Source organism: Neophocaena asiaeorientalis, unplaced genomic scaffold, assembly GCF_003031525.2.
Source record: "Neophocaena asiaeorientalis asiaeorientalis breed wild unplaced genomic scaffold, Neophocaena_asiaeorientalis_V1.1 scaffold469, whole genome shotgun sequence".
In the NCBI taxonomy this organism is placed as follows: Eukaryota; Metazoa; Chordata; class Mammalia; order Artiodactyla; family Phocoenidae; genus Neophocaena; species Neophocaena asiaeorientalis.
The window spans coordinates 131628-153494 of NW_020172691.1; the positions used below are offsets into that span (position 1 = coordinate 131628).

A 21867-nucleotide genomic window follows, 5' to 3' on the forward strand; every position below is an offset into this window, starting at 1 on the left:
GGGCAGGGCTCATTCTGGGGAAGGGTCTTGAGGCCTCCTCTTGCAGCGGGTTTGTCTTTCCTGGCAGGTTCCCCACTCACTTGACGACACAGATGGAAGCCTCCTGGAAAGGCTGTTGAGTTTGGCCTCAGGATCCGGGTTTGGGGGCACCCTCTCCTCTACTTACTTTGCTTATTTTAGGCAAGTGAGTTAACCCAGTGAGCAACAACTTCATGTGAGTTTTTCTTAATTAATAACCTTGCTGTGAAAACAAGTAATTCTGTATTTAAATTAAGGAGAAGTTTCTTCAGCCCACAGTTGATGAGTTAGGGGTACAGCACGTGATGGGAGTCCCTGCCCTTCAGGAATGTATATTCTACTGTGTGCTGTCTTCTGGAACTTTCCACAAAGATAAGAATGTTCTCTATCAACAGGGTCCAATATGGCACCCACCAGCCACATGTGGCTACTGAGCTCCTGTAAGGAGCTGAATTTTAATTGACTGAAAGTTAAAGAGCCACGTTTGACTAGTGGCTACCCCATAGGACCCGGCAGCTCTAAGGGAAGGAGAGAGACAAATAAGTAAATAGAGAAACAAGATTCACAAAATGTAAGTGCTTAAAAGAAAATAGAAGGTGAAGCGGTGAAAGTGAGCCAAGATTTTGAGCTAAGGTAGTCAGGAAGGGCTTCTTGAACGTGAGACACAGTGAAACCATGTCTCACTGTGTCTCACGTTCACAGTGAGACATGGTAGATAAGGAGTTCCTGCCACCCTAGAGAGAACAGGGAAGGCTGTTTCAGGCAGAGGGCACAGCCTGTGCAAAGGTCCTGGGGCAGGATCGGGCCTGGTGTGTTGGAGGAACAGCCAGGAGGCCTGTGTGTCTGGAGCAGAGTGAGCGAGGGGGAGAGAGGGAGGAGGGGAGGGCAGGGAGGGAGCAAGGGCAGGTTGTGCCCCTCTTTGACCTCCACTTCATACCTAGAATGAAAACCAGGGGTCTCCCTAATTACTTCCTACTCTGAGTATGGTAGGCAGTATCCCATTTGATGAGAGCAGGGACCAGAGAGGTAGCATGACTTGCCCAGGGTCATACAGCTGGGGAGAAACATGCACAGCATTTCAGTTCTGCACTCTTGCCCACTTCCATTGACCAGCTCCCAGTGTGACCGCTGTTGTTCCTTTGCAGTTCCAGGAGATCCGGCAGGGGCTCCAGGAACATCACAAGCAGGTGAATGGGCCTTGTGGGCCGCGGAGGTGGACTTGAGCTTTTCCCCCTGAGGGAGGTGGGAGCCCTGGAGGGCTGGGGGCAGAGGGGGCGGGGCCCAAAGTGGAATCCCCAGGGTATCAGTGGATCCCCCACATCTCAGGAGTGCATCTCTGGTCCTGAGCCTCTTCCCTCCTGTCCTGCTCGCGGGTCCCCGCGTGCCTGGAGGAGGCCAGGGGCCTGTCAGCACATCGCAGGTTAGTTGCCTGTGCTAGGAAGGGGCTTTTATGTGCCAGGCATGGCCGGATGCGGTCTCCATGTGTCTGAGGTTCCCAAGGGCCTGGCTCACACTCGGGGGTGGGGGGAGGGACAGGCCTGCACTGGGGGCCCTGCTCCCAGCACGGGGAGCCTTGCCCAGGCTGAGCATGGCTTCCACCCCGCCTGTCCTCCCGCCACCTGGCCCCTTTCTCCTGGGTGCTGGCAGGACTTTCTGCCTGTGCCAGATGTGACTGGCAGAGGGCCAGGGCTGTGTCTGCGACTTAGTGGGGCCTGGGGTGGGTAGCTCAGGGAACAGGGAAAGACAGATCCAGAGGCGGGGGCGGGGTGGGGCAGGAAGCAACCAGAACACGGTTATTCATTCAACAGATATGTATCCATCACCTCCTTGCCAAGTGCAGTTGTAGGCGCCAGGGAAATAGCAAAGGAGAACACAGACAAACCGCTGCCCTTGGGGTGAGAGGAGCCTGGTAAACAGAAGTGTCAGATGGTGAGGGCTGGGCAAGGCGGGGGTGGAATTGAGCAGCCCAAGGCGACGTGGGGGGAACCAAGGTGGGAATGGGTTACAATTCAGGGTGGTCAGGGAAGGCTCGCTGAGAAGGTGACATTTGGGCAGACTCTTGAAGGAGATCAGAGAGGGAGTGTAGATGTCTGGAAGGAGTAAACCGGGCAGAGGGCACAGCCTGTGCAAAGGCCCTGGGGCAGGACCAGGCCTGGGTCATTGGAGGAACAGCAAGGAGGCCCGTGTGTCTGGAGCAGAGTGAGCGAGGGGGAGAGAGGGAGGAGGGGAGGGCAGGGAGGGGTCGCGGCAGGTCGTGCAGGGCCTTGTGGGCCGCAGGGAGGACTCTGGCTTTTACCCCCAGGGAGGTGGGACCCTGGAGGGCTGTGGGCAGAGGAGGGGCGGGGCCTGACTCAGATGCTCACTTGCGCCCTCTGGTGGCTGCTTTGAGGAGGATGGATATTTGGGGGCCAGGATAGGAGTTGGGGTCCAGTTGGACCATCCAGGTGCGGGAGGCTGGTCACCAAGCCAGTTCGGTGGTGAGAAGCAGTCAGAGTGTGGATGTGTCAGGAAACTGACAGCATGTGCTGAGTATCAAGACATAAGGGGAGGAATTCCTTGGTGGTGCAGTGGTTAGGACTCCGTACTTCCACTGCAGGGGACACAGGATCGATGATCCCTGGTCGGGGGAGTCCTGCATGCCATGGGGTGCTGCCAAAAAAAATAAATAAGATGTAAGGGGATGAGGAGGACCCAGGAGGGTCGCCCCTAAGCACCCTCCTCCCCCAACAGAAGGCCCCAGGTGGTGATCCCTAGCTGACTTGTGGTTTCACAGGGACCACCTCCCCCTCCCCTGTTTCCTGTTCCTTGTCTCCCAGCCTCCTTGCTGTGTATTTAAAATCCTGAGCAGCAGCAGTGGCAACGCCCCCGGCTCCGCGGCCCGCCTGCACACAGCTCTCCCCAGGGAGGACCCGCATGCAGGCAGGGGGCAGCAGCACTTTTCATGCTGAGTGCATTAAAGTGCCAGTAAATTGTGCATTAAGGAGCCAGGGAGGATTGGGGAAGGCTCCCCTGGGCCTCGTGCTGCTGGGAGGCCCAGCTGGGGAATCCATCCCCCGCCACCCTAGGAGGCAGCCACCTGGAGCGCCCAGAGCTCAGGGAGGGGGTCCTCCATTCCAGCCTCTCCCTCCACCATCCTGCTCGCCCCACCCCCTACCCCAACCGGCGAGGGGCAGGGGGTGGGACCAGGCTGCCAGTGGAGGCAGGGAAACACTGCTGGGCCCCAGGTGTCCTGACTTTAGGAAATTGACTTTGATGCCCTGAGCCTCAGTTTTCTCATCCGCAGAATGGGAACGCCAGCGGTGCCCGTTCCACAGAACTGACAGCCACAGGCCTTATGCCACGTTCCTTAGCAATTGTTTCTTTCTGTGAATCACAATATTTCCCCAGGATTTTGGAATTCGCTCTGGGCCAGACAGCTTCTTGGCATCCACCATGGAGGTGCACGTGCATTCGGAAGGCCCACGGCACTGCCTCCAAAGCCAGAGGCCCAAGACTAAATCCGTGTCACCCTCTGCAGTAGCCACGGGACACACGTGGCTATTTACACTTTAATTGGCAATCAAGTGGCACCGTCCACGTTTCAAGTATTCAACCTTAGCTGGCGGGTCTAGAACATTCCTCATATCACTGTATTTAGTCCATCTGGACTAAATATAGCTGCACATTCCCGTAGAGCCCCTTATCGGGCCGAGAAGGTGGGTCTCCTCACAGCGAATTCCTGGCAGTACTGGCAGGTCGTGTCTTGCGTGGTCTGTGTCCTCAGCTGGCTGCCAGGCACATTCTAGGTTCGTGCCTCGCCGTCCACTCTGGCAGCCCCCAGCCCCACGTGGCTGCTGAGCCCTTGAAATGTGGCCCGTGGGACAGGAGGGATCGCATTTTTAATTAAACTTAACTTTATATTTAAATAGTGACCTGCAGCCAGTAGCCGCTGTGCAGGGAGGTACAGTCTTGAGGAAGGAGAGGTTAAACACAAATCTGGTACCTGGGCCAGATAAATGCTCTTGAGAAAAGCAGTAGGACGTGCCATAGGAGGGAGCCTGTCCTAAAGGAACAGATGGGCAGCCTGCTGGGAGGGAGAAAAAGAAAATTTAGGGTGCCTTCCATGACCACAGAAACTGTTCACTTAAATCTGGAATCGGTAGCAGCCACGTGGCTTGATTTTAAATATAAAATAAGTGACCCTCCCACCAGGGCCCCTAACTTCCCCGTCGCCAGCCCTGCTCCCCAAGAGGTAACCATTGGTTTCTTAGGATCTTTGCAGTGTTTCAGCAGCTTCAAATGTCATCCCCATAAGGGGGACATGTGTACAGACGGCTTTGCTTCTTGAAACCATTTTAAGCAAGGGGGTGGCATTCAGGCTTTTGTTTCCAAACATCCCAAGAAAAGCAGCTGGGATGCGAACCCAGATCTGACTTGACTTGCGACCGTATTATACTGGTGACTGGTCATTAGGGCTCAATTTTGTCACCCGCAGCCAAGGGTGGCCTCTGGGTACCGAGAGCTTGCTTTTTGCTAGGTGATCATGAATCCACCCAAAAACGTTCAAGGGTGTAGCCTCACTTTGTGAACAGGGAAACTGACTTGTAGGAAGGAATTCGCACCCAGGGCTGTCCTTTAATGAAGCTTTAGCTGGGATGACGTTCCCCTTCCAGGCAGAAAACTTCCTACAGATAGTGGAGACCTGCAACCAATCCCTGGGCTTCCAGCTGGGGGAGGTAGGTTCCTGGGTCCTTGAGTAGGGTGGGGATAGGCTTGGGGCAAAGGGTACATCCTCGTGTCCCTCACGACCCTGTGCTTACAGCACCAGGGAAACCAGGAGTTCCCCAGTGAGCAGCCCAACCGGGACCCCCAGCACCCAGAGGCCAAGACCCCACAGCCCTCCAGTCTCCAGGGACCAGACTTCGAAGACATCATGGCCACGAGGTCATCCGACTGGCTCCAGCAGACCCCCGGAGTGGACACAGTCCACCAGCTAGACATGCGGCCATCCTGGGACTCGGAGCCCCGGTTTTGGCAGGATGTTCTGACACAGCAGCTCTGGCAGATTTTTACTGGGACCCAGGAGCGCCCAAGACGCAGGAGTGAGTCTCCCTGAGGGTGAGGGGAAGTGGGGAATCAGGCCGCGTGGAGGGACAGCACCGGTTGAACTCCCCCTCATCCCCTTCTGTTGTCATAGCGACAGAGCAGGCGCCAGGCCAGGTAAGTAACTGGAATCCTCGGTACCTGGAAGGGTGGGCTTTGTCCTGGCTGGGCCCCCTGGCTTTGACCTCTAGATGCCTGTGGGATTGGCATGCCTCCCCCACCCTCAGCCCTTGGATACCCTCAGAGGACCTGAGCCTGTCTGCAGCTCCGCCTGGACGGGAGGATGGGACTTCAGGCAGTTGGAGCATCCTGTCCACACTGCCTGGGCCCGCCTGCCGTGTTCCAGTTCTCAGACCAACCCTGGTCAGGTCCTTTGGTCTGAACTGATCTCCCCAATTCCCGCGGGCAGGAAAGCCAGGAGCCAGCACCACGATACTTGGGAGTGAAACTGCTCCCCAAGGACACTTTGGGTAATCCTGGTGGGAGGAGGGCAGCCCGCCCTGGGGGAGGGGAGCCACACCTGCCACTGATCCACTCTTTTCTCTGCCCAGTTCTCAGCCCAGCTACGCCCTCCCCCAACTCCTCTGAGGGCTCCCGAAAGGGAAGCACAGGACTGGGCACTGTAGGAGAGGGGGTGTTCTCCCACATGGCCCAGGTGAGACCCCCGCACCCTACACAAAGGCTGTGGGGGGCTGGGGCGGGAGGAGAATGTGACTCAGCTGTGACCTCATCCACCCGCAGGAGCTTCCTGTAAAAACCTATCAATTTCTGAAGCCCATGTAAGTATGTCCCAACCTTGTGGTTGGGAGCCCAGATGTGGGGGTGAGAAGGGTTCCTGGAGGAAGGGACATAATGGTTAGGACCTTGAAGGATGAGTAGGAGTTTGCTGGGATAGGGCAAAACATGTCAGGCAGAAGGGAGCAGTGTTTGGTCGTGGGAGAAGGAGAATACTTGGAGGGGTGTGGGTAGAACCTGGGAGGATATAGAGTGCCGTGGAGAAATGAGGCCTGAGAGAACTCCAAATCTGACAAAGAACGAAGCCCCTCTGGGGCTTGATAGGTGCCCTGCTCCGGGCAGAGAGGCTCACAGGCGGGCTCCTCTCCCAAGATGCTGGGACCCTGAGGACTTTGAAAACACGTGGAATAGGCCTGATGCCTTGCCCTGGCAGTCCAAGAAGCTGGCCGTGCCACACAGAGTGGAGAAGATACGGAGGCTAGAACATGGGGAGCCCGTGCTGGCCACGGCCGTCAGCAGCTTCACGCGGCACGCCTTCACCTGTGGCAGGGGTGGCGTCAAGGTGTGGAGCCTGGTCAGCCAGGTGGTGGAGGCCAAGTTTCCAGAGAGCTACCTGCGTGTACAGGTGAGGGTAGGGCTGGCTCTGGGGCGGAGCTTGTGGGAGCAGGGAGAGCCCCCCACCCTGCAGGGGAGGAAGCTCACCCCAGGCTTTGCCCACCCCAGACCCAGGGGGCCTACCTGCGCACTTGCTTGCTGTTCTCAAACAGCACGGCCCTGCTGACGGGTGGCCACAACCTGACCAGCGTGAGCCTGTGGGACCTGACAGCACCTTCCCTGTACGTGAGAGCGGAGCTGCCCTGTGCGGGCCTCACCTGCCAGGCCCTGGCCGCCAGCCCTGAGGACAACCTGGCCTTTGCCGGTTTCACCGATGGCAGTGTCAGGATCTGGGACCTGCGGAACCAGAGCGTGGTCAGGTGTGGCCCAGGGGTGGGCGGGGCCACCCTGAGGGCCGCTTCCCACCTGGATCCCTGAGTAGGGACCCAGCAGTCTCAAGGCCAAAGCCCCTTTCCCTAAAGAACTCTTGCATTTGAGAGTTGAAGACCCAGGTTCAAACTGTGGCTGGGTCCTTGAAGCCCAGTTGTGGTACTTCTTGCCTGCCTCAGTTTCCCCATCTATCACCCGGGTGTGATTGGAGGGGGGTGTCCTCAGGGGCCCAAAGCTTAGAGTTTCAGCCCTGACCTCCCTTCCAATGCCTCTCCTGGCCAGGGACCTGCTGGGTCACCTGAACGGTGCCAAGAGCATCGCTGTCAAAGACCAGCACGTCTGGACAGGGGGTCTGGACGCCTGCCTGCGGTGCTGGGACCTGAGGACCACTGGGGAGCCCCAGGAATACCAGTTTGAGTCTCAGGTGTGCAGCTGGGATGGGGCCTGCTTGGCCACGTAGCAGCTGGGCTGTGGACTGAAGGAGGTGGAAGCTGGCAGGAAGGGCAGGGGTGAGTGGTACCTCAGGTCTCAGTGATGCTCTGAAGAGAGGGGTCCTTAGCTACATCTTCCCCAGTTGCCCAGATGACATTGGATGCTTTCGTACTCTGTATCAGGGGTTCCTATTCTCATTGAGTCTCTGTGATAATCCCACAAAGTAGAGAGGACCACACCCATCTTGCAGATGAGCCAGCCAAGGCCGGATATGTGAAGTTGCTTTCTGGGGGTCTCACAATCAGGAAGCGGGCAGGCAGTCAGCCCCGGGGATGGGTCCCTGTGCTCCTGCCACCTCTCGGGCCCCGCTGGGACCTGGACAATGTTTTCCTGCTGCCTTCTCCCCAGATAATGAGCCTGTCCCCCAGCCCCTGGGAGGACTGGGTGCTGGTGGGCACAGCCAATGGCCAGCAGTGGCTGCAGCCCAGCCTTGGGGGCCAGAAGCACATGGTGGGATGTAAGGACGGCACCATCCTCGGTCTCAAGTTCTCCCCGCTGGGTGAGTGGCCAGGATCGCGGCGGGGAGTCTGCCGTGGTCCCCAGCCTCCCACGGGGCCCTGCCTCACTAAGACTGACTCCACCCAGCCCTTTCTGACCCTTCCTGACCCCCCCAAGGCCTTCATCAGCAGGAACCGCCCTGAGTGATGCTCTCCGCAGGGATGTGAGGGAGGTGGGGGGCTCCCTGTTTCCCAGATCCCCAGGGGTCCAGCCCTCAGCTGCCAGCTTTCCCTATGACCGGACCCCCCTCTGCCTTCTCCCAGGCCAGTGGTGGGTGAGCGTGGGGACGGACAACCTGGTCAGCGTCTTCAGCATGCCCATGGGGACCACAGTGGTCCAGGTACGGGGGTGGGGCAGGTGGGCGGCATTCATTGGGCTGAGCCCGGGGGTCCAAATGCAGAGACCCCCCGCCCCCACCCAGGGACCACGTTTGAATCTATGGGCAGATGTTAAGGGCAAGGATGGGTGAACCCCGTCGCTCTGCTCCCCAACTCTTCCAGGTACCTGAGACGTCCTCCGTCATGTGCTGCGACGTGTCTCCCAGCAACCACCTGATCGCCACGGGGTCCAGGGACCACGCCTCAGTGTACCAGATCACGTACTGAGGGCTCGCCAGGGCGGGTGGGGTGAGCACAACTGGACCTATGATCTTTGTCACGTGTAATAAAGCATTTGGAAAAAGCACGGATGCAGTGCTGCATCCTGTCCCCTGGTCGTCTTGTGGAGATTTGGAAGGACTTTTCCAGCCTGGGTCTCTGAGCCTTTTGAGTCCACATTCCCTGAGAATCGGATCAGAGCCACTGACCCTTGCCGTCGGGGGAACTGGACGTAGAGCCCTTCTTTTTTTTTTTTTCTTTTTTGTTTTTGGCCACGCCACGCAGCATGTGGGATCTTAGTTCCCCAACCTGGGATGGAACCTGGGCCACGGCAGTGAAAGCATGAAGTCCTAACCACTGGACCACCAGGGAATTGCCTGGAGCCCTTCTTTCTGCTCCACTGAGCTCATCTGATGTCATGGAGAGATGTTTCCCAGCCCTGCCTGCACAGTCCCAGGGATGGGGCCCTCAGTCCTTTCCAAGTTACCTGTGTCCCGTTAGATCAGTGCTTCTCACCTGGGGGTGAGTCTGACCCCCAGGGGACACTGGGCCACATCTGGGGACAAACGTGGTTTGTCACGACTGGGAGGGCTCCTGGCCTTGAGCGGTTGGGGGCCAGGGATGCTGCTTAACACCCCACAATGCCTGGGACGGCCCCACAACCAAGAATTTTATGCAGCCAGTGTCAGCTGTGCCGAGGGGAAGACTAGTTTACAGGGGTGGCTCTTGCTGGCCAGCACTTTTCCACCTTCTCATTAGGGCTCTGAAATCACCATTTGCTCACCCCGCCCCTCTGGGATGAGCAGCGTCCCAGGTGGCATCAACGGGTCTGGTCTCCCTAACTGGAGAATTATCCTATCTCCATCCCATGCCTTCAGAAACCCCCTGGGCATGACTGTTTCCGGCAGCGACCCTGCCACCTCCCTCCACAAGTTTCCCAGCAGCAGCCCTACTTTGCCCCCCAGACCCCTCTAACCCATGGTCCTCGTGGCAGCCCCTGTGAACTTCCAGAACCCAGCTCTGATGGCTTCACCACCCCCACCGGCCTCTCCCAAAATCTAGCTCACATTTGCACGGACTTTCTCTGCTTAAGCCTGATCTGAAGCTGAGGAGGAAACCCCACGTCCCTGCTCTCCTGACTTCCACAACGGCCAAGCTCTTTACCTCTGAGCCTTCGCACATGCTGTTCCTTCTGTTCCCAGCACATCCTTCCATCACTCTTCCAAATGGCTGTTTCTCCTCCTTTAGCTCTTCTCTTTGCTGTCACCTCCTCTGGGACTGTGACCTCCGCTCAGCACCTGACCGTGGGCTGGGCACCGTGTGCCAGGCTCTTAGGAATTATCACTGAGTCTCAAAGGAAACATGACTGCACCCCAAATACCTTCGTGCTCTACCATATTCCCTAACGCTCTGTACGTGGGCAGGGTCTTGGGGTGAGTCTGTCCCACAGGCTGGCAGTAGAGCAGATAGGTGAAGCTTTGGGGCCAAGGATGTAAAAGCATCCCCCCTGCTACGTTGGCCTCAAAAGCTACACACTGAGGTGGTAAAACCTCCACCTGGAGCCCTGAGTGTCTGCTTGGAGTCGAGCCCCACCTGCCACAGGGGCATGGGTGAGAAATAAACATCTATTGTTTCAACCAACTGAGATCTGGGGGCTGTTTGTTACATGGCACAATGGAAGCCACACTGCCCAAGACAACACCCATTTCCTGTGGTCGACCCCTCAGCATTTCATGCAGAATGAATTCCTTCAGTGTCCAGGTGAGGAAAAAGAGGCTGACACAGCCAGCAAGTGGCCTTCCCTCCGGAACAGTGCCCAGAAAGAGCAAAGGTTCCTGGCTCCTCAGCCCAAGACAGAAAGGTGGTTGTGATAAATACATTTATTTCCCCAAAGTCCCCCTGCACATCTGGTCCCACATCCAGCAGGGGAGGACGTAAGGGGGTCAGCCAGAGAGCAGATGAGATTTAGTGCTCAGAGTAGGACTGGAGAGGCGGTCCTGGATGCCTCTCCCTCAGGAGTTAGGCCAGGGGTGCAGGAAGAGTGGTGTCTCAGTAGACCACCTCATACACGGTGGCCTTCTTGTCCCCAGAGCCTGTCACGATGTACTTGTTATTCCCGGAGATGTCACAGCTCAGCACGGAGGATGACTCCTTGGACTGTTGACAGGAAGGGGAAGGGGGAGAGAGAAGGGAGAGTGAGGCACGGCCAAGGCCAGCACGGCCAAGGCCAGCACGGTCTGGTTCGTGCTCCCGACCACCTGCAAGTTCAGAGCAAAGAGGCAAGGAGACTGCCCACAAGGGTGAATCTGTGGTCCAGGCTGGGCCCAAGATAGGACTCAGGGGAGTCCTATCAGTGTGGGGAGCCTAGCAGGGGGGAGGGAAGGAGGGTGACACATTTTCCAGAGAAAGGTCCTTTGGAGCTGAGCCTCTGGACAGGTGACAATGCTCCTGGGAAGAGTGAGACCTCGGTTCTCTGGAACAGGAGAACTGCCCTTTCCTGGGAAGCTCAGAGAGGGTGTGCACCAAGCATGAGGCCACACAGCACAGCAGAGGGCTGAGCTCACAGCAGGATGACCTACACCAGCGCTCTGCAAACTTTTTCTGTAAAGGGGCCAATAGTAAATTTTTAGGCTTTGACCTGAAAGCTCATTTAAGTCCAAATGCGCTCTGGCCATAGGTCCAGAGACCAAATCAGTCTGTGTTACATCATCTCCTTTTTCTTTTACAACCCTTTAAAAAATGTAAAAACCACTCCACATCCAGCAGGATGGCTATAAGAAAGACAACAGAACAAGTGTTGTTGAGGATGGGGAGAAATCGGAACTCTCACACTCTGCTAGTGGGAACAGAAAATTTGGAAAACGGTCTGGCAGTTTCTCCAAAGATTAAACAATTATCAGCAATTCCACTCCAAGATATCTGCCCAGGAGAAATGAAAACATGCATGCACACGAGAACTTGTACATGAATGTTCACAGCAGCCAAAAAGTGGAAACAACCCTAGTGTCCATCGACAGGTGATGGATAAACACAATGTGGTCCATCCATACAGTGGAATATTAGCCTTAAAAGGGAAGGAGATTCTGACACCTGCTACAACGTTCATGGACCTTGGGAACATGACGCTCAGTGAGAGAAGCCAGACACAAAAGGATAAATCTTGTGTGATCCCACTCATATGAGTCATCAAATCCATAGAGACAGGAAGTAGACGGTGGGGGCCAGGGGCTGGGGGAGGGGATGGAGAGTCAGTATTTGATGGGGACAGAGTTTCAGTCTGGGAAGATGAGAAAGTTCTGGGGATGGATGGTGGGGATGGTTGCGCGACAGTGTGAATGTGCTTAGTGCCGCTGAGCTGTGCGCTTACAAATGGTTAAAATGGCAACTTTTATATACATTTTATCACAATTAAAAACAAAAACAGGCTGTGCACAGATGTGGCCCTCGGGCTGACCGCTCTGCTTTAGTAGCTCGTGGCTGGTGGGGACACTTCCCTGTTCAATCCCCACTGGGTCCCCAGGCACCTGGTGTCCTGCGGGGCTGGGGACCTCAGACGCGAAGTACCTGGAAGATGCTGGCTCCATACGGCGTCCTCCAGGCATTGAGCAGGTTGTCTTTGCCGGTGCTCACGAACCACCGTCCTGGGGGAAGGAGGGCAGGGAGTTCAGGAGGGGGGCAGACTGGAGGAAGCCAGGGCTGGGGGCTGCGGGCAGAGTCGGGGCAGCCTGGTCTGGCCTCTCTTCTCGCTCCCTTTCTCACACCTCTGCCCGTCTCTGGGGGACAGGAGGCCCCTTAGCTGATGCTCGAGCTTCCCCGCCACATTCCAGATACTGAAGCCAAGGCCTCAAAGGACTCCAACTGGCCTTCAAGAAGGGGGAGCCCCAGGAGAACGTTGCCAGATAAAAACAGGGTGCCCAGTTACATCTGAATCCGAGATCAACCACACATCATTTTTAGTACCGGTGGGTCCCATATAGTACATTGTCTGTTTGTTCGGGTTTTTTTTTAAGTATATGTAAGTTCCATGAAATACTTGGGACATATCTATACTAAAAAAAAATAAAAATAAAAATTTTAGTGTAAGTATATCCCATGCAATATTTGAGATATATCTGCACTAACACATTAGTTGCTTTTTAGTATAAGTATGTCCCACGTATTTGAGGGACATACTTATGCTAATAAATTATGTGTTGTTTAGCTAAGTAGGTCCCACAAAATACTTGGGATCTACTTACTTATGCTAACTAATTCTTTGTCCTTTAGAGTATGTCCTATGCAATACTTAGAATGGGACAAGTAAGGAATGACTGCTGTTTACCTAAGATTCAAATTAAACCAGGGATCCTCTTTTTCTGTCGTGGGTTTTTTTTGTTGTGGTTGTGTTTTGGCAACCCTGCCCCAGCACCCCGGAGTCCCCACCCCAGACCGGCAGACACACACCACAGGAGGCAAATTTGAGGGAGAGCACACAGCTCTCATGAAGATGCAGCTGGTATTTCTCGGGCTTTCGGACGTGCAGGATCTCCACGTTGCTGCTCTCCATGCCAACCGCCAGCCAGTCCTGGTTGGGGCAGTGGCCCAGGGAGAAAATCTGGGGGTGAAGAGGGAAGACAGGAGATGAAAAACCCCTTGGGATGTGGGGGGGATGCCCAGAGCTGGGGGGCCAGGGCGGGGAGGGGAGATGTCCAACACTCTCCCGCTGCAGCTCCCACGTGGAGAAGCAGCTGGCCCTGGGCCTGGAGCACAGCAGGCAACTGCGTGTTGAATCATTAATATTAATCAGAATTACACGGAACCCTGGGGCCTCATATCCATTATCTGCTCTGAACGCACAACAGCTCTGGGAGGGAGGGAGGGAGGCAGCAGGCGAAGCCAGCAAGGACGGTAGCTCCCCTTTAGCAGATGGTGGAAGGGAAGCTGAGGCCACATCCAGCTCAAGGTCATATAGCAAGTCCATCAAAGACCAGGCCTTCTGACTCCCAACTTGGAACTTTCCCCACTTGCCAACACCAATTTTTACTTTGATTTGAAAGTACGTGGTGGCTACATAAGTCTGTGCCCCATGCCCAGCGCTGCACAGAGAGGCATAAGACCCTGACCCATCCTAAGCCTCTCAAAGTCTTACTGACAAATGAGACATGTGTGGAAAGAACCATAAATTCACAGCAAAGCCTGGAAGGTTTCACGTGTTCCTGGACATATAGAAGTGTTCCTGTATAAAGAAGGGCCCGGTGGGATGGGAGATATTCACCATGGGATCACCAGATACATATGCCACCCATCTAAATTTTGGGGACACGGGCTGGACAACTATACCCACCTGCACCCCTGATTTCCCTATCAAAGGAAGCTTCAAGCTAAAGAAAAGGTAAAAAAAGAAACAGTTTGGGGGCTAGTGCCCACCAGATTTCAAGGAGGGGGCAAACTGGAGATGGGTTTTGAAGGATGTGTAGGAGTTTACCAATGGGAGAAAGGAAAGGAAAGGCATGTCAGCCAGAGAGAACTGTAAGTGGGGAGGTCCAGAGGTATCACATGGCATGGTGTGTGTGAGACTAGAGCACAGAGGTCTTAAAGAACAGGCCAAGGAGCTCACAACCTGCCCCTAAGGCAATGGGAGACAGGATCTGGGTCCAGGGTATCTGGAGACCTGTCCTTGACTCTTTGCTCAGCCCTGGGGAGCCCCATGATTCTGTCCAACCCCTTCACCACATCCTTCAATCTGGCCTTCCACAGCACCCCCAATAGAGACCTCTCTGTGTCCGGCTCCTATCTGTCCCCTGGGGTCAGCAGCTCCCCCACGATGAGTCCTGGTGGGGGGAGGTGGTCAAGAGCTCTCAGTAGGGTCAAGGGGTTGAAGGCTGGCAGGAGAAACCAGCTACGCAAGAGACAAAGGAACAGAGGAATGGCTTGGCAAGAGCATCTGGGAAGATGATCTGAGGGTCTTAGTAGCCCCACAGCTTGATACAAATCAGCTCCTTTGTGCTTCCCTGTGCTGTCTTTGAAGAATTAAAGAGGAAGGTCTGTGAATTTGTCTCAAGGACAAGAAAGATGGGCACAGAGAGCAGGTAGTTGGTCCTGCCCGGCATCTGGAAGTGGGTGCCTCAGGGGGAGAGGAAGGGAGGCCGGATTCCTGGAGCTTGTGTCCCCCTTCTGCCAGATCCCGTGCGGCACCTGGGAGCTGAAGTCATGCTGCTGCAGCTGGCGGCCCTCCCGCAGGTCCCAGCAGCGCACGGTGTTGTCCAGGCCCCCTGTCCAGAGCCGAGTGCCGTAATCAGAAATGTCGATGCAGCTGGCCCCATCCGTGTGGCCCTGGAATTGCCTGGAGGAAGGAGGGCCCAGGTGTCCATCCTGGAGGAGGTGCTGTTCCAGCATCCTCCCAGGCCGCTCGCACAGCACAAAGGGGAGACGGCAGGGGCTTGCCCGAGGTCACAGGGCACCGGCCACCCACCTGACCATGGTCTGGTTCTGCAGGTCCCAGACCACGATGTTGCCGTCGCTGCAGCAGGAAAAGCAGACCTTGGCGTCGGGGCTGACGGCCAGGGCGTAGCAGGCGGGCGCCGAGGAGGTCAGCTCCGCCTTGATGCGAGGGGTAGGGGCCGCCAGGTCCCAGATGGACAAGGTGCTGGCCTCACCACCCACTATCAGACTCCGGCCGTCCGGCAGCAGCTTGCAGGAACGAATGTAGTTGTCCCGGTTCTGGGAGGGGAGAGAAGCAAGGGCGTGGGGTAGCACCCTGATCCATGCCTGCCAGAGCCCAGCTGAAAAAACCACCCCAGTAGGTCTGTAAACTCTGCCCCCTGGTTGGCCTATAAGCGCCACCCTACTGGCCTTAATCTCCAATCCTGTTGGACTGTAAGTTCCACCCTCATTGGCCTATAAATCCTGCCCCTGGTTGGCCCATAAGCTCCACCCCACTGGCCCATAAGCCCCAACCCTGTTGGGCTATAATCTCCACCTGTGGGTGCTCTAAGAGCTCTGCCCCAAATTGGCCAACAAGCCCCACCCTGGTTGGCCTATAAACTCCACCCATTGGCCCATAGCCCCACCCCTAGGTGGCCTGTAAGGTCCGCCCGGGTCGGCCTATAAGCCCCGCCCCGCTGGCCTGCAAGCTCCGCCCCGCCCTCACCAGGCAGTCCAGCTGAGCCACTGGCGTCTTGGCGCCCGGCTGGCCCACGTCCCACACCTTCACACAGCCCTTGCCGCCCGTGTACACATGCTGCGTGGTGCCGCTGATGGTGACCGCGCAGACCACCTCGCCGTGCGCCAGCGTGTGCAGCTGCCGCGCGTGCCGCGGGATGCCGGCGCCCACCAGCGCGTCAGAAGGGAAGGGCACCGGCTGCATCTGCCCGTCCGCAGACACATGGAAGGAGTACGCCCTGGACGGGAGGTGGGGCATGACGCACGGGGAGCCGGGACCCTCCCCACCCTCACCCCCCTGCCTGTGCCCCCATGCGTTTAGGGACGGGGCCCCAGGATCAAAGGTCAGCGTGATCCTGAAGAGGAAGGGGTCCGGCCGTGGCCTGGTGCATGGTAAGCAAGCACCTAGTGAATCTCCGTGGAACAGAGGATCCAGGAAGATGCCCTGTGAGCTCCAGAGAACGCAGTCCAATAGCAGCCACCAGCCACAGGGCCAGTTAAATTGAAAGAAATTTAAAATTTCAGTTCCTCAGTCGCAGGGACCACATTTCAAGTGCTCAAAAGCCACAGACAGCTGATGGCAATCAGATTGGACGGCTGTAAGTGTAGAACATTCCTGTCACGGCAGAAAGTTTTACTGATCTTGGGGCCGGGTCATTCTCTGGGGTGGGGCAGTCCTGTGCATTGTAGTGTGTTGAGTATTATCCCTGGCCCCCCACCCACTAGAGGCTAGAAGCACTTGGGTGTGACAACCAAAAATATCACCAGACATCACTAAATGTCTTGGGGTTGGGGGGGTGGCAGTAAGGAAGCACAAAATCTACCCCCTGCTGAGAACCACTAGTGTAGGCTTTGCTTGTTACATAACCCTCTCTACAGAGAGCAACTCCGGGAGCCCCGATGATCTTACAGAAGAGACTTTCTGGAAAGGCAGCAGGGAAGCCCAACACCCACCCCACAATGTAAGCACCTGAGAGGAGGCAGGGAGCCCCACCCTGGTACTCACGGCTTTCCCCCAGGGATGGTGGGCAGGGAGGAAGAGATGGACGACCCTCGGAGATGTGGATGAGACTCGAATGCCATCTGCCAAAATGCCAACGGGGGTGTCATGGGCGGATGACTCAAACCCACAACTGCCCTCTCCCATGCTCACTTGCCATATTCCTCTCTATCAGAGAACACCCCCCCCCAATTTGTTTATCAGTCCCTCCCCAAGAAAGGGGAGATGCCCTTTCCTTTACCCATCCTACAGATGGGAAAGTGGAGGCTTTCACATGAGGGAACCCCAAGGTCTCTGGCTGGGGAATCCTACGGCCCCAGAGGTGGAAGGATCCTGATGAATCTTCTGTCCAATGTGCAGAACAGGGGTCAGCAAACTCCAGCCCCCTGCTTGTTTTCATAAATAAAGTTTTATTGGCACACAGCCATTCCTGTATATGTTGTCTGTGGTGGCTTTTGAGCTATGAAGGCAGAGTTGAGTAGTTGTGATAGGGATCAACTGGTCTGCAAGGCCAAAAATACTCACCATCTGGCCCTTTACAGAAAACACTGCTGACCTCTGTTCTACAACACCCCTTGCAAGTGCCCACCCAGCCTCAGGCCTTGAATAACTCCAATGACAGGCATTTTATTCCCTCTGGAGGCATCTACACCCACTGCAGGATGGCTCACTCTAGCAAGCATCTGTCCCAGTACTGCCCTCTGGGGCCCACGCACCAGCTCAGGAGTCTCATGCCTCTCCTTCAACTCCTTCCCATGGTACATCACTTCCAGTCCTCTCCCTGGGGTAGTCCTTCCTCTACAATCTACCAGAATCCCCAACGTCCCTTAAAAATCAGGGCAAACAACTGCACACCAGGCTGAAGCACACCCTCACATCCCATGGCTGAGGTTCTCTGGTTCTCTTAACGCAACATAATCACAGTTGTTTCTTCCACAGTCACAGGTGCTTATTCGTATTAAGCTTGTGGGGCTACTGAGACCCTCAGATCATCTTCCCACATGCACTTGCCAGGCCAGGACTTTCCTCCCTTTCCCAATTCCCTGGTCTTTGGGTGTGTACCTGGTTTCTCCTCCCAGCCCCTGGGCCCTGCTCACACCTCCTGGCATCTCCCACCCTGACGACTCACCATGGGGGAGCGTCCATACATCACAGAGCCGCTGACCTGGGGGGACAGGTGGAGGCTGACGTAGGAGCTGGGCACAGAGAGGTCCCCATTAAGGGCGCTGTGGGAGCCCAGGCTGAAGGATGTGGTGAAGGGACTGGACAGGGTCAGGGGACTCCTCAGGGCTGAGAGAGAAGAGACAAAGACATATTTTCAGACACGTTGGATCCAGATCCTGCCTTCCACTGCCTTGGGGGAGCTCCGGGGCTCTCATGCTCTGGCCCAGCATCCACCATACCCTGTCCTATCTCCAGACATTTACAGCTGCTGTTCCCTCTGGCCAACAAGCCTTTCCTTTTCCTTTTTCAGTTATTGAATCCTTACTCATCCTTCAAAACCCAGACTCAATGTCCAGCAACATCTCAGGAACATCCTTGAGCCTCCCCACTCCACCCCTTGCCTCCAACCTGGCCCATCTTGGGTCCCTTCCTCCACCCCAGCCCTGATCACACATAGCTGGGAATTTTGGGGTCTGGGTCTCCTCCCCCACCACCTGGGAGCTCCCTGAAGGCAAGTTCCAGGGCTAGTTTCTTTCTGGGACTCCAGAACCAGCCAAAGCCCGGCCAGAAGACAGAAAAGAGGAGCACTATCATCCTCATATTAATGATGGGGAAAGTGGGGCTCAGAGAGGTTAATCACTTGCCCGAGGTCACACAGCTGGTGAGTGTCCAAAGCTGGCCTGAAACCCAAGCCTGTCCAACTCCAAAGCTTGTCTCTCCAGCACTGGGCTGAAGCCCCAGAGGAAGTCACTTCCCCTCTCTGGGCCTCAGTTTCCCTTGTCTGGGCCAAGACAATGAAGAAACCGAGGCCCAGAGTGAGGCAGTGTCTATTCTGAGTCATGGAAAGGGCAAGGCAATGCCCCAGCTGGAATCCACATGTCCTGCCTCCCCCACCCCCCACCATTGTTTAGAACTCCCCGGAAAGGAGGCCTGTCCTGGCAGGCACCAGCAGGTGCTCACCAATACTGTCCGTGGAAGGTGCTGGCTTGGCCGCGAGCTGGCGGAGGTGACTGGCGGAGCTGGGCCCAGGGGTGGACGCGTCCTGGGGCGGGGAGGACTCTGAGGACTTGGAGGCAGGGGTGCCGGCAGGAAGATCGTTCTGGGGGAGAGAGGGCAGCACTGAACACCCCCAGGCACCTGGTGCCTCGCAGCCCAAGGATCTGGGCAGAAGGTGAGTTGGAGGAGGGAGTACACCTGGAACAGGCCAGGGCTCATGCAGGGACACACACACCAGGGGAGCGGGCCCCACAGCCGACCTCCTGAGCATGGGGCCCGCTCCCCTGGCGTGTGTCCCTGCACGCATTGGAACACCAGGTGGGCGCCTGAGCGTCCACCCCACGGGGTGCACACACGTGCGTGCCCACGGGAACCCAGGCAATCTTGGGAGAACTGCGCATGCGGGTGATAAGGTACACAGGGCAACCACAGGGTAAGGGATGCGGTGAACATTCCTACATCTGCGTCATGGTGGGCGCACAGGGATCACGAGAGAAGGCGATGCACAAAGTTAGAGGCTGGCGCATCCTTCAGGGCCAAGGAACAAACTCTAGGATGGGCTCTCGAAGTAGGAGACCACAGTATGCTCCCAGATGCAAGACCCTCACCCGGTACTGCTGGGCACCCCCTTGCTCCCCACGAGGAGCTCCCCCACTGCTGTCCGTCCCCGTGGGGACCCTGGAGGAGAGGGGAAGCCGGACCTCCTTCACGGAGGAACAAGCTCTGTCTCGGCTTCCTGCCGTCGCTTCCTTTGCCTTTCAAGAAACTTCACATCCTCGTCTTGTGTGGGCTGCACCCTATCCTTCCTTTACAAGGTCACACATTTTGTGACAGTCACACTCACACACCCACGACAGGGAGTGGATGGTGCCAACGTGGGGACCGGGGCGGGGGGGCCTTCTCCATTAGAACAGCGCTGCCCCTCCCCCTCTTTGTCTCCTTGGAGTGGGAGGAGGGCACAAGAGATGCGATGGGAGCCCCAACCTTGGCGGTTGCCATAGCAACCTGCTGGGAGGGGAGGCCTAGAAACCGACACAGTCTCCCTGGTAAGGGCAGGGCAGGGGTCTGGGGAAGATTTGGGGGCAGGGACAAAAGGAGCTGAATTGAGAATGCCTGGGGGAGTGCTTTTAGGTGGTCCATACAGCTGGCATTAAACATCATGAGGCCCAAGGAGAGAGTTGTTCTGATATGGATCATCTTTTCTTGCAGGGACCACATCTCAGGTTGGGGCTGGTGTGTCCCCAAGGCCTTAACACTCCCAGGGCTGGAATCAGCCTGGCCAAGCCAGCAATTCTATAGTTTCACTCTGTTTATTTTCACTAGATTTTCTATTTATTGCAAGAGATACTTGGTTTCCACATAAGATGGTGAGCTGCCTTTTAATATTATTTACAAAGCTGCCTTTTCAGATTTACTGAGGTTCCACAGAGTAAGTCCACTTAGGAAAAATTACTGGACTAATGTAGAGGTGTTTTTTAGGAAGGCAGCAAAATAATCACTAAGGGAATTCTGGACCACAACAGCCTGTTTCATTTCTCATCACTCCACATCTAATGTGGTAGAATCTCTTTCCAGGTCCCCAGGATGAATAAAATGAGTTTCAAGGCTTCCCCTACTCCTTACCAAGACGAGCTCCTTGGTTCTGGGGAGCGGTGAGCCAAGGCTGGAGGCCAAGGAGGCTGGACTGTCCACCAGGTCCCGACGGGCAGGGATGCAGATGGGTGCCTTTCCACATGGGGTGGTTGCTGGGAAGGGGATACCCTGCTCGTGTTCTACCCCAACCTCTAGACTGGGCACCTAGGACTCACCTTGGGAGGATTATGAAACCTCCCTGAGCCTCGGTGGACTCATCCGTAAAATGGGTTAAATGACATAAGCACACATAGCAAGGACTATATATGGGCTTGGTTTTGTTTTCCCCCATTGAACAGATGGGGAAAAGTGAGGCCGGGGAAGGGGGTGTCACTCTCCCAAAGTGACACGGTGAGCCAGGGCTTGAAGCCGCTTCCGTTGCCCACGTCCAGGGTTCTCTGGGTCTCAGTTTCCCCACCTGTGCTATGGAGAGGAGGTCAGCCTGGGGTGCCCCAGTTTCTCCTACTTCCCCTGGCCCCATGCCATCCCCATCCCAGCCATCCCATAGAGAGGGGAACACCAGGACACCCACTCCCTCTGGGCCCCCCAACTCCCCAGATAGCCCACTGCCTGCTCTGTGCCCAGACCTCCTAGTCCCGAGGTCAGAGTGGGAGGAGGTTGGACCCCGACTCACCTCGTCCACTACCAGGTTGTAATCGCTCTTGTCCTCATCACTCTCCTGGAGGGACAGGGGGGAGAGAGCTCACCCTGGCCATGCTCCTGCCTCCACGCCCCCTCACATCTCTTCAGGAGGGTTTGACTGGGATTCTGTGGTTTGGTTCATTTGCTCAAGTACAAGGGAGGCCGGGGGGAGGGGGGGATCCTTCAATGGAGGAGATGGAGCTGAGTGCCCAGGAGGTGCTGTGTGGCCTTACTTTACTCCTCTGTGCAGTGGGGGAAGAGCCAGAGACCAGGAGGCATCCTTACCTCCTTCCCAGCTCTCAACCCACAGGGGCAATCAATCTCTCAGGCTGGTCCGCCTCCCACACTGTCTGCCCACCCCAGTCCATGTGTGCCTCCCACTCACATAAGGTCCCGACAGATCCTTCTCCTCCGCTCTCTGCTTCCCATTGCCACCCGGGCCGCTGGGTCGCTCCTCTTCTGCCACACTCTCTGGGGGTGAGGGGGATGCACTCTGCAGAGACACAGGGCCCCAGACTGCGTCCTGGTCCAGCCAAAACCAAGGATCCCCATCACTGTTATTAGGATCTGTGCCTCAAGCTTCCCATCTGGGAAAAGGGACCTTCCGAGGGCAGACTCAGTGGGGTCATGACAACCACAAATGTCCCCAGGCATCGCCCAGGGTCCCCTGGGGGGGGCACTAGTGTGAACTGAGATGAGCTCTAAGTGCAAAATGCATTCGGATCTTGGAGGCGTAGTACAATAAAAAGAACAGAAAAGATCCCATTAAAACTGTTTTATGTTGGGAGTTTGGGTTTTGTGGGGGGCATGAGCCAACCTTGCAGGTCTCCTTGCATGACCCTGCAATAAACCTTTCTCTGCTCCAAAAAAAAAACCCCGAAAACAAAA

At 56.2% G+C, this 21867-nt stretch overlaps 2 protein-coding genes across 6 annotated transcripts in view; one reads left to right on the forward strand and one right to left on the reverse strand.

Annotated features, from left to right (window-relative positions):
- The first annotated feature begins 1168 nt into the window (after positions 1–1168).
- Positions 1169–8457, forward strand: TLE6 (TLE family member 6, subcortical maternal complex member). 5 transcript variants are annotated; one of them, XM_024740106.1, is made up of 13 exons: positions 1186–1205; positions 4671–4733; positions 4820–5099; positions 5195–5217; positions 5510–5570; positions 5652–5755; positions 5842–5879; positions 6208–6460; positions 6559–6809; positions 7102–7243; positions 7660–7810; positions 8073–8149; positions 8310–8457. In XM_024740106.1, exons 3-13 carry the CDS (start codon positions 4931–4933, stop codon positions 8412–8414), a joined length of 1374 nt encoding a protein of 457 aa, XP_024595874.1. In that variant the 5' UTR covers positions 1186–1205; positions 4671–4733; positions 4820–4930; the 3' UTR covers positions 8415–8457. The 5 variants fall into 5 exon arrangements, with proteins under 5 accessions (XP_024595876.1, XP_024595874.1, XP_024595875.1 ...); XM_024740105.1 differs by lacking the exon at positions 1186–1205 and adding an exon at positions 1898–1927; XM_024740104.1 differs by lacking the exon at positions 1186–1205 and adding an exon at positions 1901–1947.
- Positions 8458–10267: 1810 nt separating this feature from the next.
- Positions 10268–21867, reverse strand: part of TLE2 (TLE family member 2, transcriptional corepressor) — a 40803-nt gene continuing 29203 nt past the window's right edge. Inside the window, exons 8-19 of the mRNA XM_024739982.1 lie at positions 21365–21472; positions 20968–21016; positions 20329–20477; positions 18670–18808; positions 17675–17835; positions 16552–16628; positions 15535–15784; positions 14857–15104; positions 14580–14727; positions 12849–12999; positions 11970–12046; positions 10268–10562 (exon numbers count right to left, since the gene is read on the reverse strand). Of these exons, the coding sequence (XP_024595750.1) occupies positions 10455–10562; positions 11970–12046; positions 12849–12999; positions 14580–14727; positions 14857–15104; positions 15535–15784; positions 16552–16628; positions 17675–17835; positions 18670–18808; positions 20329–20477; positions 20968–21016; positions 21365–21472 (1665 nt within the window). The 3' untranslated portion in view covers positions 10268–10454. The remainder of the gene's footprint in view (positions 10563–11969; positions 12047–12848; positions 13000–14579; positions 14728–14856; positions 15105–15534; positions 15785–16551; positions 16629–17674; positions 17836–18669; positions 18809–20328; positions 20478–20967; positions 21017–21364; positions 21473–21867) is intronic.